Source organism: Leiobunum rupestre, chromosome 4 (assembly GCF_980474605.1).
Source record: "Leiobunum rupestre chromosome 4, qqLeiRupe1.1.hap1, whole genome shotgun sequence".
NCBI classification, from domain to species: domain Eukaryota; kingdom Metazoa; phylum Arthropoda; class Arachnida; order Opiliones; family Sclerosomatidae; genus Leiobunum; species Leiobunum rupestre.
Genome location: NC_143387.1, coordinates 21495708 through 21510176, shown reverse-complemented (window position 1 = coordinate 21510176; position 14469 = coordinate 21495708). Strand labels below are relative to the sequence as shown.

The 14469-nt window shown below is 32.8% G+C and overlaps 1 protein-coding gene across 1 annotated transcript in view; it reads right to left on the bottom strand.

Annotated features, from left to right (window-relative positions):
* The window catches only part of LOC149946859 (protein O-mannosyl-transferase Tmtc3-like), a 143589-nt gene that overhangs the window by 51131 nt on the left and 77989 nt on the right, over positions 1-14469 (bottom strand). The window contains exons 2-3 of the mRNA XM_090172043.1: positions 1346-1543; positions 496-632 (exon numbers count right to left, since the gene is read on the bottom strand). Of these exons, the coding sequence (XP_090028169.1) occupies positions 496-632; positions 1346-1543 (335 nt within the window). The remainder of the gene's footprint in view (positions 1-495; positions 633-1345; positions 1544-14469) is intronic.

Below are 14469 nucleotides of genomic sequence, written 5' to 3'. Positions count from 1 at the left end.
GATCAATTTTACCTAAAACCGGTCAAATTCCTCTTTTTGGGTAAGTTTTGAAAATTTAATTTTTTCACATTTTTTAAGTAAGTACCCTGTAAAACCGAGAAAATCACATACTTTTTTAAATGGAGATTTTTTGTTTTGAGAGATCAAAAACATTTTCAGTTGCCGTGGGAAAACTAAAGCCCATTGCAACTTTTCCCTTTGCGAATTTTCATACTACCATAAGGTCTACCTAATCCCCAAGTTTCAACAAAATCGGTTATAACCACCTCGGGTGAGAACTGAGAACCAGTTAACTGTTGCGGAAGGTTAACCATTGGTTTAATATGATTTCTTAATGTTAACAGAAAAATGTCAGATTATCTATTTCGCAGCCAAAAATCCAAACTTTTTGCAAATATGCCAAAGTTTTCCATTTCAGAAAAGCGTTTTTCGCAAGAATTGGAAATTGTAATTTTAAACCTTAGCGGGTAGAGCGCTTACAGTAAGTTAACTCACCTGAAGTAGAGAAGACACACAATTACGTGTAAGAGCACGTTGACAAGATGGTAGCCCATGGGATGAAGAGTGTGCAAGAGATAATTGAGACGAAAAGTGAGGACGCACAATGGACGATACGACTTGTGGCTGTGTTCCTAATTCAAACCAAATACAAATAAACGAAGAATTAAATTAAATATTAAAACAACAGTTAACTTTTTATTTTGGAACTAATACCATAAAAAATAAGCTACCCCCGCCTACTGGTCACTAGAAACCATATTTAATGCCTGACTTGTTAAAGAAGTCAACTACAATCCAGGTCCAACAAGAAATCGATTTTATTGAAGTGCCTATTAACAACTCGTATTTAACTTGCAAATAATATTTACTAGTATGCAAAGTCTTCGTAAGCATTTCCTACAAAATATCTTGACGTAAAAGTTTCTAATATTATTTTACGATTACCATCGGCATAATGGTGTAGTTGTATTTCTAAATAAAACTTGATAAAAATAAAAGTTTTATTTTTAACATAAAATTAAAAGTAGAGACTGAGATTTAAAAAGTTAACCACTTAATTTGTTTTCAACCAGTATTCATAACATTTTAAAAATAAGTTTAAACATTTTACACATATTAAAAATATGCTAATTCTCATAGTTCAGAAATTAAAATAAATAAAATACTATAAAAGCGAAACTCCGCAAAATATATAAAAGAACATTTTATTAAATTTGTTCATAGGGGCCCCAAAAATGCAATTTAAAGCCAATAAACATTATCAGATACTTTGGTGCGCCTATTTCTAAAAAAAAGTAATTTTTTGGTGGTTGAAAGAAGCAGGTGCACAGAGAGTGAAACTGACCTTTTGTATGGGTGTTCCCCAGAAGTCGTTGGTGAAGATGTTAAGGAGCGGGGTATTTGGCCTCAGGTCACGATTCTCTTTGATCGCCGACACATCGTCGAACACAAAACCGCAGTTCAGCGAGTTCAGGTAACAGACGCTGGACGCCACCGAAATCAGCAGGTAATATCCCAGACTACCCTTCCTCTCCATCGAAATCTATTCAAACATATCCATTTCATTTTCATTAATTAATCTGTAAATTTATTTTAATTAATTAATTAATCGGAAAATTTTACTTTAATTAATTAATTAATCGGTAAATTTAACTTTAATTAACTAATTTACCAATAAATAAATTTAATTTCAATTAATTAATTTACCAATAAGTAAATTTAATTTCAATTAATTAATTTACCAATAAGTAAATTTAATTTCAATTAATTAATTTACCAATAAATAAATTTAATTTCAATTAATTAATTAATCAATCAATAAATTTAATTTCAATTAATTAATCAATTAATCAACTAATGTATTTAATTTTAATCAACTATTTTAATTTTAATCAATTATTTTAATTTTAATCAACTATTTTAATTTTAATCAACTTTAATTATAATCAATTATTTTAATTTTAATCAATTTTAATTATAATCAATTATTTTAATTTTAATCAATTATTTTTATTTTAATCAATTTTAATTATAATCAATTATTTTTATTTTAATCAATTTTAATTATAATCAATTATTTTTATTTTAATCAATTTTAATTATAATAAATTATTTTAATTTTAATCAATTAATTTAGTTTTAATCAATTAATTTTATTTTAACGAATTAATTAATTTTAATCAATTAATTTATTTGATTTTTTAAATTTAATTTTTATTAATTTCAAACTTGAGATTATTAATCAAAACAATTCGCAAAAAAAACCTAAAATTAGCCGAAGTGTTATATCGGCCCAAGTAATATATTTCACCTCGGGAATATTTAGACAGATGGATCTGCGCGGAGAATTAATCCTTTTATAGTGGGGTGGCAGTGGTTAGCAGTTTCTCCTCGCAGCCAAAGTAGCGGGGTTCGATCCTGGCTCGTGGTACTGGGTGAAATTTCGAAACTACTCCTTCTACGTAGAGTTTGTAAGTTCCATCCCCACTGGTTAAAGGGGTTTCCCCTGAGAACTTTGGTTTCCCTTTCCATAAAAACTTCTTGAGGTTAACGGTATTAGTGATTGTAGGGAAATATTGGCTCACGTGCCACGAAAGGTCTTGTATCCCGGCCACATGTTTAAAGGCAATAAAAGTCGTTAGATGACTTGGACCTAGGGTGGTGCCTTGGCTATTAGCCTAGCTGATTATTATTATTGCGCAATAACTCTGAAAATCAGTTCGGTGATAACTTTTGTTAATTGTCATACTTATATATTTTAAATTACTTATGGTAAAAGCGTAAGTAGCATGATAACTCAAACGTACGCTTTAAAAGTATTTCCTTTAATGAAACCTTGTTTACGGGAAATGACGTAAATTACCCGTCATCAACTTTGCAGATCGGAAATGGATGCTAGTGAAGCGGATTTGCAAAACGCACCGAATCCCTCGCAGATTTCGGGCTTTGACAATCCATAGTTTAGCTTGTGTCTCGCGATCACGACATTTTTTTGGATTCCATGGTAACCTTTTTAATTTCACAGTATTATAAGCAGTTTTCTATATTTGGATCCACTAATTGCATGAAACAAGTTCTCATTAAATGTTTTCTACGGAAATGTTATACCGAGTCATACTTTCGAGTGATGTAAATTTTTATAGCTCCGTGTTATTTCATTTAAGTTTTTTCTAATCGTTTATTTTATAATTACTTAAAACTTTGTGGAATAAAAGTGCATTTAAATTGCTCCCAATCACCCTCATGCAAGAAAATTATACTTCCTCCCATTAAAGAAAACTATCCCAGTATTTAAATGGCTGCCTAAAACTGCTATTGGATTTTATGACGATTAAGATATCTTATAATACATTTATAAAGAAATCAAATTAAAAATACAGATTCACTAAATTCTTAGAAATATCTTCATTCATCGAGTTAATAGAATGTGCAAATATATCTGAAGTTATAAATCAATTCGCAAAAAGAGAATATTGAGGGTAGTACCGGTTCCTTTTTAAAATATACGGCAAAAAGTTGAACTTCCAAAACATAAAAAATATAAATCTAAGAGTATACTTTTAAATAATTCATAGAAGTGATATAAAATTCAAAAGGATTGTTCTCTTATAGCGGCCACTAAAATATATTCTCTTTGAGCGAGTAAATTTTTGGAAGAAACAGATTTTAAAGAGGCTCATATTTTATCGCCTAAGAATTATTTGCCGATTTCTGTCTAGTCAGCCAGAATCAGAAGTTAAGTGATGGACGTTTCGGGTCCTTTAATTCGCGTCTCCGTGCAGCGCTGACAAAGCCACGGTCGGCCTCCTCTCGCCACTGCGGTTTTCTTTTCCATCACCGGGATTTTTATATAAAAGAAATCGTTTACATAGAATTTGCATTCGAATATCTGTCGAAGTTTTTCCTGAATGGCCTCGGGACTATTTATATTCATGAAGGTGTAGACACCTATGGAAAAGGTGAAGTCTCGTTTTACGCCTTACGCCATCTTACCCGTTCTGGAGTTATAAATAGGTCAGTTAAGTCGGAGGACTCTTTGCATTTTATTTCAGATATTGATCTACATAAGACTAGCTTTGTTGAGCAATTACAATAGTCAATTTGTAAAAAAAAACTTTAAGGGCTTTAAATGATCATAAGTTTATAATTATATTAGGTGCCAGTTTGTCGAAATATTTACAGACTAAAAATAATTAATATTAAATATTATCTATGGGTATATTTACTGTTTAGTAATATTTAGTATTAAATATTATCTATGGGGTATATTTACTGTTTAAAAATATTTAGTATTAAATATTATCTATGGGGTATATTTACTGTTTAAAAATATTTAGTATTAAATATTATCTGTGGGGCATATTACCTGTTTAATAATATTTAATAATAAATATTTTGTGGGGTATATTAATTGTATAATAATATTTGATAATAAATATTATCTGTGAGGTATAATTACTGTTAAATAAAGTTTGAACAAAAAAACGCTAATAAGGCGAAAAATACACTTATTTAAAACCAATTAACACATGTGAGTTCACCGCCTCGGCACGACTCCATGCATATGCTCACGTGTGTATGTTAAGCCTGGAAAAGGTTAGGATACATGTAGTAGAGAGGAAAATACTGACGAAATTATGATAAACATAATCAATTCACCTATTTTTCACATTATTAAAATATATAAAATTTTATTTAGGCGAAACAAAACGTAATGAACAATTTTATGAATTTTTATATAGTTTTGAAAATAGGTGTGATAAATATTTCGTCGAATCAGGGGCGTACCGAGTGGAGGTCGCCTTATGGGGGGTGTAATAGACCTGCTTATGTCAATTCATACAATTGAATTTAGAGTCACTTACATTGTTAGAAAAATAATTTAAAAAACGTTCGGTTTTGTTCTTAACTTTACTAACTCCAACCGGACCTCACTTCGCCAACTGGACCAAAAGGACCTTCTTTTGGCAACCCGGTCACCCTACTAAATTGGTTTCTCAAAATAACTAAATTATTTACATTAAAGTAAGTTGAAATATGCGTTATATAGTTTTCATTCAATCATACATCTTAAACCCAAAAAATTAAAAGATACCGAATTTTTTAAATTATATTCAAATTGATCACACTCTTTATTACAAAAAGAAAATAATTTAATCTAGGAGCAACAAACACAAAGAGAACGCAGCTAACGTTTAAATACGCTAGCGCGGTGTTGTGTACAAATTTTATTGGACGAACCTTTAAGCTGAACATTTTACAGGCAGGGGGGGATGACAATTTCCGAATTTTCCCCTTCCAACGGCAGTAGGCGCTAAACATAATAATAATCAGCTAGGCTAATACCCAAGGCACCACCTTAGGCCTAAGTCATAAAGCGACTTTTGAAGCCATTAACTCTGGTGACCAATGAAAACTGTACACAAGAAAATTTACGACTTTTTACAGGTTGCGTTCTCCTTGTGTGAAGTGCTGTGTTTGTTGCTCCTAGATTTAATTATCCCGCATAATTTCAAAGACAAATAGTTTTAAGAAACCACTAATTTAGTTTCCATGGTGAGAAAACCACCTTTTAGTAACAAGTTTAGTAATGGCGCAACAATTATATTTTATTTCTTTATTAATAAATATACGAATCGGAAAACGTAGTTTTAGCAACATAGCTCGGCTTGTTTTTTCAGAATTGTTATTCCTGCATGTAGTTTGACGACGGACAGCTTAAGCGAGGAAAGTCGAGAACGCCTTTGAAAAATAAATACGCCAGCGGAGCAAACTCGAGATTTCCCATTGCTGTACGCGTGGCTATGTTTAAAGGCGCTTAAAAGCGTACTCGCGCGATTTCATAATTTAATGCACTTCGTAAATAGTGTTCGCGGTTTACGCGTTTCGAAAGACGTTTATGTAGAGTAAGAGCAAACTCCGCCGAAGGAACTTAATAATTAATTGATAATCTGACTTAAATTAGTTCGTCTAAGCTCAACAAAGAAAGTTGATATTTAAATTGAGTGTGTGTATACTTGAGAGATAGAACTTCGCCAAGACAAACGGATAAATGGAGCTAAATTAGATACAGTATTTAGCGTATAATCTGTTGTTATGAGAATGTTTCACCTTCATAATATAACGGATCAGAACTAATTTATAATTGAAAATATTGTTACCATGATTATTTCAAATTAATTTGAGTAAACTCAACTTTTAAAATAAAAAAACAGAAGATATATGATATTAAATTATCAACTTTGGAAGGGGTGGAAACTACACTTAATTAGATCTTAGTTGATCTCTATTACTTTTTCGAGTAGTTTAATGTTCAACTTTAGAATAACCTTTGTTATAAGTTGAATTACTTCTTGTTTTGTTTAACTTATTTCTAGTTAAAATATTCTGGGCATTTTCGTAAATATTGCATATTGAGGCAAATTATTTTAATATTTTTTAAAAATATTCATTCTATGTATAATAATAATATCTAGTTAATTAATTAATTAGTAATTACAATTGATTATTTTAATTATCAATTGAAAACAAGATTTCATAATTTTTCATGTATAATTTAAATCAAGATTTAACGCATCATTTAAATCAACATTTGCTTTAAACAAACTTAATATTTACGTTTTCTATTAAAAACAGCTTTATTGCGTACATGAAAATTCCCATCGAATCACTCTAAGCCAAACTTTATACCTACATTTTGCCCCGTTTGAATGCGCCAGCGCGTAAAACTGTATTTCTATTAATAGTTTGAAATCGCAGGCTGCTTCATTAACTAAGAGTACACCTCGCATTTCTCCGGAAAGAAAGAGCGGAACTTTCATCAAGACACAACCTCTTGAAACGAAATCAGACGCGATAAATATGAAGACGGAAAAGCTCGCGTGTCTCGCTAATAGCGCCCGATACACCGACACCTTTTTACGAAACACTCTGCAGCCGTGGTATCGACACCAAACTATCGCAAGTCCATTTCATGGTGTCTCAGCAAATCTTTGGTTTCGGATCCGATCAATTGTGAGAAGGGTATATATTTACCCTCCATAGAAAACAAGTTAACATCTTATTCGAATACCGTTCTAAGTGAATATTTATATTATAAATGTGTCAAATTTATATTATAAATGTCTCATATTATTTAAATACCGTTCTAAGTGAAATATTTCTGTTTATAAATAGAACAGTATTTCAATACGATGGCAAAAGTTAAATATTTGTGTTTAAAAATGTGCCATCGTATGGAAATGCCATTCTATGCGAAATATTTGTGTTTAAAAATGTGCCATCGTATGGAAATGCCATTCTAAGCGAAATATTTGTGTTTATAAATGTAACATCGTATTGAAATTCCGTTCTAAGTGAAATATTTCTGTTTATAAATGAACCATCGTATTGAAATTCCATTCTAAGAGAAATATTTGTGCTTATAAATGTTATAAATATAAATATTAATCCCCAAATTGATATTCAAAATAGGTAGGGGAATCACCAATACTGCAATAATTGGGAAGTAAAGATAAACCTTGAAGAGCCCCAACGTACTTGAGCCTGTAGAATTGGATAAACATATTAAAGCTAAAATATGACAGCATCTATGCGCTAACAAGAGCTCCAGGAATAAACGTGGCTAAAATGAAACCTACCCCAGCCAATGAATTGAGCAAACTGATAAGTAAAGAGTTGTCAATACCGGAAACTCGGAAGCGAGTAAAGTTTGTAACCGCAAGAGTGCACTCAGGTACCATTAGATATTCAGTAAGCGTGTATTCCTCCTCCCCCACAATGCTAGCGATTATTGTATCAACATGTAGCTAAGTCCCGTATTTTGTTTTATGGACCTTAAAAAATGACCAAAAATCCTTCAATTTCCTAATGCTAACAAAATATCTTGATTGATATTTATATAGCTTTACTTTTCAAATTATTTTCCCTCTAACGGGTGTCCATGAATATATGGGCCCTAAAGAATCTATATTTACAAGGTTCGTACAAAATTTCCGGAATGAATTTTCCCGAATTTTCCGGTTTTTCCCTGACTAATTTTCCCTTACCATTTTTGTTGAGGTAAAATCTTGAAAAATATTTATTAGACATTTATTATTTAGTACATCATTCAAATATTTATTTGCTTGATTGTTTGGGGTCATTTTTTAAATTCTGACTTTTTGGGGTCATTTTTTAAATTTGCTGACTTTTTTTTCAAGGTTTTCCGGGTCGTGTACGACTCCTGACTTCGTATCGAAAGTTCATACGTATTTAAATTCCCAAAAAAAATATTAAATGAACTGGTCAGTTTTCCGAGATGCAAAAATCCTGGTGGCAAGTCAGAGAGACTGATTAACGTGATGTACATTGCATTTATATTTGTATTTCTTTGATTATTTGTTATATCATGGCAAATTTAAATAATAATGTTACTACTATAAAATTAAAAATACGCGCTATATTCCTTTATTAACCACTATAAGCCCCAGATTGCTCGCATATTTAAAACTGGCCTAGACTTCTATGAAAAATAGTGGTCTTTTGTTAACATTGGAGTTGGTACTAAAAATCGTTTTTTTCACCATGGAAACTAAATTAGTGGTTTCTTAAAACTATTCTTCTTTGAAATAATGCGGGATAATTAAATCTAGGAGCAACAAACACAGCACCTCACCAAGGAGAACGCAACCCGTCAACAGTCGTGGATTTTATTGCGTACAGTTTTCATTGGTTAGACGCTTTAGCGCCTGCTGCCGTCGGAAGGGGAAAATTCGGAAATTGTCTTCCCCCTGGCCGTAAAACGTCCAGCGTAAAGGCTCGTCCAGTAAAATTTGTACACAACACTGCGTTAGCGTGTTTTAAGGCTAGCTGCGTTCTCCTTGCGTTTGTTGCTCCTAGGTGCCACGCCACTCTGAAACGCCGTTTTCTCAAGTTACGACAGTATCCTTCCAAACTGACCGTTTAATACGATTCACGGCAAGTTCTCGGTCGTGCTTTTCAGATTATATTCTAATTCGTCAACGGCGTCGAGCGAAGGTGCGAGAGAAGTGCAATAGTAAAACAATTACCAGCAGTCGAAAAGGCAACACGCGGGCTGTACATTATACGGCATTTCGGATTTGCTCGAGCGTGCGTGACCGGCGACATTACTGAAATCCGACTGTGTCAAACGCGCACGTGTGACAAGTTTGAATATTACCGCTTCCACGCTGCTGGCCATCCGACTTCAATTACGCTGCGGCGCATTAATAAAACGAACCGGAAGCTACAACGCCGTCCGAGAGAAAATCAAGAACGGAGAATTAAATATATTTCATTCGCTATAGCGTTGTAATTGCAATTTCCTCGCCGTTTAAACGAACCCCAAAAGTTAATAATAAGTTTTACGCGTATTTGGCTAAAAATAATGATGAATAATCGAATAACGGAACTTGAAACAATGGTCAGGGTAAACACGAGGTACTATTGAAGATTTTGTCTTTAGTTTCTTAACGTTCTGCCTTTAAAACCACTTAAAAACGTTTATATTAGGATATAGTTTGACAGTCAGTTTCCAATAAAGCTTAGTTTTCTCCCCCTCTTCGGTCTCTTTCCTTGTTCGAGTTTTTACTCCTAACTCTCTAAACCATTGGTGGTTCTCCTGTTTTTGCATTAAGATGATATAACCGTAAAATTGATTTCGATAAATTCGTCCAACCGAAAAATCGCCCCGTCGTGTACCCTATTTTATCTAAAATACCTTCGTAATGGCCAAGAAAGGCTTAATTATCTATCTAATCCATGTACACAGATATTTTTCTTAAGATATCGACTTAACTTTTATTATCAATGTATTCATTGACGGTGAGATATTAGAAAGAATACTTTAAAAAAATATTTATAGTGAGAAAATTTTTGAGCTGTACATTTTCGTGCTTAAGTTTTCGGTATATGGATTTTTTGATAAAAAATTAATAGTTGATTTTATAAAATAAAAAGTGGTCTTGCCCAGCTTGTTAAAATGTTGCTCTTACGTCACAAGACACAGCTTTATTAGTATATTTTGTGCACGAGCGATTTACACGTGCGCGCTAGAAAAACCTCTATTCCTCGCGACTGTAGCGCGCGCTAGTAGGCTTGTGAAAGTAAGAGGCTGTGACGTAAGAGCAACATTTAAACAAGAAGGCCAAGTTAGTTTATAAAAAGAACTATTGCTCGTGCCCCCACAGAAATGTTTTCCGATCGCCGCCGCTGTTGACAGTCATTGGCCTAGAAGCAAGAAGAAAGTGAAAGTTCTCTCCGCATTGGTTAAAGGTGTTTTCTACCCGAGTTCTTCAGTTTCCTCTTTACGTAAAAAATTGCGAATGATAAAGGTATTAGTAACTGTGCACTGGGGAGTTGTTGGCTCGCGTGGCATGAAGGGCTTGCCACCACATTGTTAAAAATGAAAATTTATAAAATGGGACTTTTAATTTATTTCAAACCATTTAGGTTCTTAAAAAGGTCTTAAAATTTATTTTAGACCCAATTTCCGGTCCTTGTGGTAAAGGTAAAACAAAATTATATTTTTAATTTAAGTCCTTTTGAACACTATTTAATTCCCTTAAACGAAGAAAAAAACGACATGGACCAATTTCGAGACTAGTATTTGAATACTACGCTATTTTATTTTTGAATATTTTCTTTAAAATAACACAATGCGAAGAAATTACAATCACCTGGAATATTTAACGACGGTTAAGTCTTTAAAAATTTTAAAACAGATTTTAAATATAGGGGATATCGATTAAGGCGTCAAACTAAAATACATAAATTATAATTTACGTTTTACAACTCCACTTAATTCCGCGATTTCAGAGACGCTCATTCGGCTATTGCCCTCTGCCGAAAAACAGCTTAATCTGTACTTGTTCATGCTTAATATATCGAGTTGTATTGAATAATTATAAAAGAACTAAATAAATAATGGCATAAATAGTATAAATATTAAACAATGGCATAAATAGTATAAATATTAAACAATGGCATAAAAAGGTCTGAAAATAGAGTTTAGATGGTCTTCTTACTGTTTATGAAGTAAACTGGATTAAAAAGTGTAAATTAAGTGCTTAAACACTCTGCAAAAGGACTGAAATATGTTCTGTAGCAATACCTGAATGGTCTTAACTATTGGACAAAGTTGTAACCACTTTTGAGGTCAAATATAAAACCTTTATTGTTAACAATGCACCCTCCTATATATATACGCAATATAACCGGGCCACCTGATTTTAAAGGCCTTAAATGGCAATCAATAACTTGGGCCTAAGGTAGTGCCTTCGGTATTAGCCTAGCTGATTCAGATCATATCATATCATAAGCCTATCCTAAAACCCCCATAAACAAAGGTCTAGGCCATATTTTTGACGATCACATACCCGTTATTAAGAGATATTCAAAATATGCGCCTCCTAGTGGCTACGTCCTCAACTATGCATATCTGAAATAAAATTCGCGAAATGCATGATGAATGCGCAGAAGGCGTGCGCGAACGTTTTTCAACTTAGAACCACGCGGGATAAATCTCCGCCGCGAGCCATTAGCACCATAGCCAAGGCTTACTCGCAATTTTATCGCATTAAAACTTAAAATTAACACTTATTATCTTTCCAAAATGATTCATCAGAACCTAAAACTGGCTATTAGAAATAAGAGTTGTGCTTCTGAAGTTATTTATTTTTCCAATTTGAGATTTAGACGCGTTTTGTGTGGCATTTATCAACCCGAGCGTGGCTGCTCTACCAAGTAAGAGGATATTTTAGATGTAGAGGATGTCGCTACTGCTAGTGATGTAAGTCGGGTAAATACCCAGTGGGTAGGGTATTTTTAAATAGGTATTTACCCGGGTATTTACCCCATGCATGGGTAAATACCCAAAACTAGGGTTTTTATGATTAGGGCGTTAGTTAGTATCGGTTTGAGTGGAGCTATCTGTTATCCTCCTTGTCTACATCTTTTGCTTGGTTTGGGCTTATTAGGTAGGGCAATTTGGGCAAACTACATTTTTAAAAGCAGTTTTATATTAGTCAATTTTATTTCTAGCCTGGGAGTTATTCAAAGATAAAAATAAAGGTGTTGCTTTCATATATATTGCTGTAAGGAATACAAAAATTCTAATGTCAACAAAATGACAAAGCATATCAGGAAATGTTTTAATGGCCCAGATGAAATGAATAAAATCCTTAATTGCTCATGTTACTGTTAGTGTTAAGCCTGGTAATAAAATAGTCATGATGAGGAGTCTGAGGAGAGCCAGGGGCAGCAGAGACTGAACTTTCAAGTGATCATCCAGATAATGAATAAATAATATTTAATAGTTATCTCATATGTAATGTTACTATGTAAAATTTGCAAAAAAAGTAAAAAAACAATAATTAATATTTAATATGAGTATAACTTGATGTGTTTGTGGGTTTTTCAATTACCGTATTCTTAATTGAATAAATTAAAAAATATTTAACAAAGAAATTAAAGGTGTTTATAAACACCTGGGTATTTATGTATTTTGGGTATTTACCCGGGTAAGTACCTAAGGTATTTACCCGCGTTATAAATACCGGGTATTTTACATCACTAGCTACTGCCCTATCGGCGTACGTTAATTTTCTTCTCGCATTGGCAATGCCGTAAACATGGGGCTCTATGCTTGACCTTCAATTATGGGGACCTTATGATAGGCTTATGATTTTATGGATCCGAGGTTCTAATAGTGAACAGTGGTGAAAAACGTAAGCTTAACTTCGCGAACATTGTACTCTCAGCTTTGGCTTTCTCAATTTGGTACATTTAGTCACAATTGGCAAAAAAAAGAGCCGAATTGGAAACCCCCTCCCCCACAAATCTAATATTGGCATTGTATATTTTGAATCGATAAATGTTTCTTTCACACGAAGTAGGGAAAACTATTTGTTCTCTCGCATTATCCCGCAAAGAAAGAAAGTGCAATACAGAAAGATCAATTATTCAAGAAGCAAGTATTTGAAGGTTCGTTTTGGATTGCTTAGAGTTAGAGAGCTTGTTAAGTTTTAAAACTAAGGACAATGTTCGAATATTGTCACTTGAGAGGTTAAGCAGAGCGCTCTAGAAGTTTGAACACGGTCTTCTTTTCGCGTTTATACTTCGAAGGTGGAAAGTTTCATAACTTGAGGACGAGCTTATGTTATAACGTTTAAATAGAAATACTGAATATTACAATTTCCCTGCTCAACAAATTGAGATATAACTATTTTAGGTTCTTCCTTTTATAGCAACGTACGTTTTAGCAATCTAAAAAATTCGTTTAAAATACTGGTTTAAATTGAAATTATCCTTAGCCTTGTATAGTTTAGCGTAATCGGAGACACATTTAAAGTAAAGCAGGGTACAGTCCTGATCAAAAGTTTCTGGCCGTTTTTGTTTGGCGGTCAATTTGTTTCTATTTTAGGTAGAGAGCCGAGTGAGGGCTTCACGGAAAGAATACCCTCGCGAAATTATTATGCCGGTTACGATAATGCGCTACCACTAGTAGGGCACAACCCATACCGGAAATAGTAAAACCCCTCCGAAATGGCGTCACGAAAAAATTAGAATACTTTGTCGTGTTTACGCTCGTTCGACGCGTTATCCTATTTAAAAACCAAATCTGGGTTCAGTTTTCTAATCGGAATTGTGGTTGAAAAGTTATTGAAGAAATAGTGACGACGTAAAACACGAAAATTAACCCTAATTTGGTACATGAAAGAAAATATTTGTCTTTAAACAATGGTCATAGCCATACATAAGGCAAGTTTTAGCATTGGTTAAACACTATTTCATTTTCGTTATATACCCGGGTTTAAACAAATAAATTTAAAATATATTAAACTTATTATTTACCATGGTGAATATTAGTAGAAATTATGTTTAATTCAGAGAAAACGGCATGGTATTAGAAGATAAAACTTTATTTTAAACAAGACGTTTCGAGCCGAGGCCCTTCTTCAGTCGTTCGTTAGTTTTACTTCGATTTAAAATTCTACCACGCGCCATTTTCAAGTTCTAATATCACGTGAGCAGAAGGTCAACTTGTTAAAAAATAAACAAAATTTTTTCTGATTATAACAATTTACGTGCGTAATAAAATCAATGTAACCGATAAATCCAAAATATATGCAAGTCAGTGTGAATTATTAAAATAGAAATTAAAAATTTTTAAATCACAATATTACTCCAATTAGTTACTTCCTGACATCCTTTATCTAAATTTAAATTACCTAGTTTCAAATGTTTTCTTTAAAATATGTTAAAATTATATTGTATCTGTACATGTTTTCTTTAGTATCTTTAACTAATAGCTAGCTTAACTGATTTAAAAAAATAATTTAACGAACGTCAAGATACTCTAGACGTTGTCGTTCAAACTTTTAGAGAGTCCTACTTACTCTAAAACGTCACCTCTCATTAATAAGTGATGTAAATAAAAACCAAAATTAGTTAAAGAAAAAGTCCAGG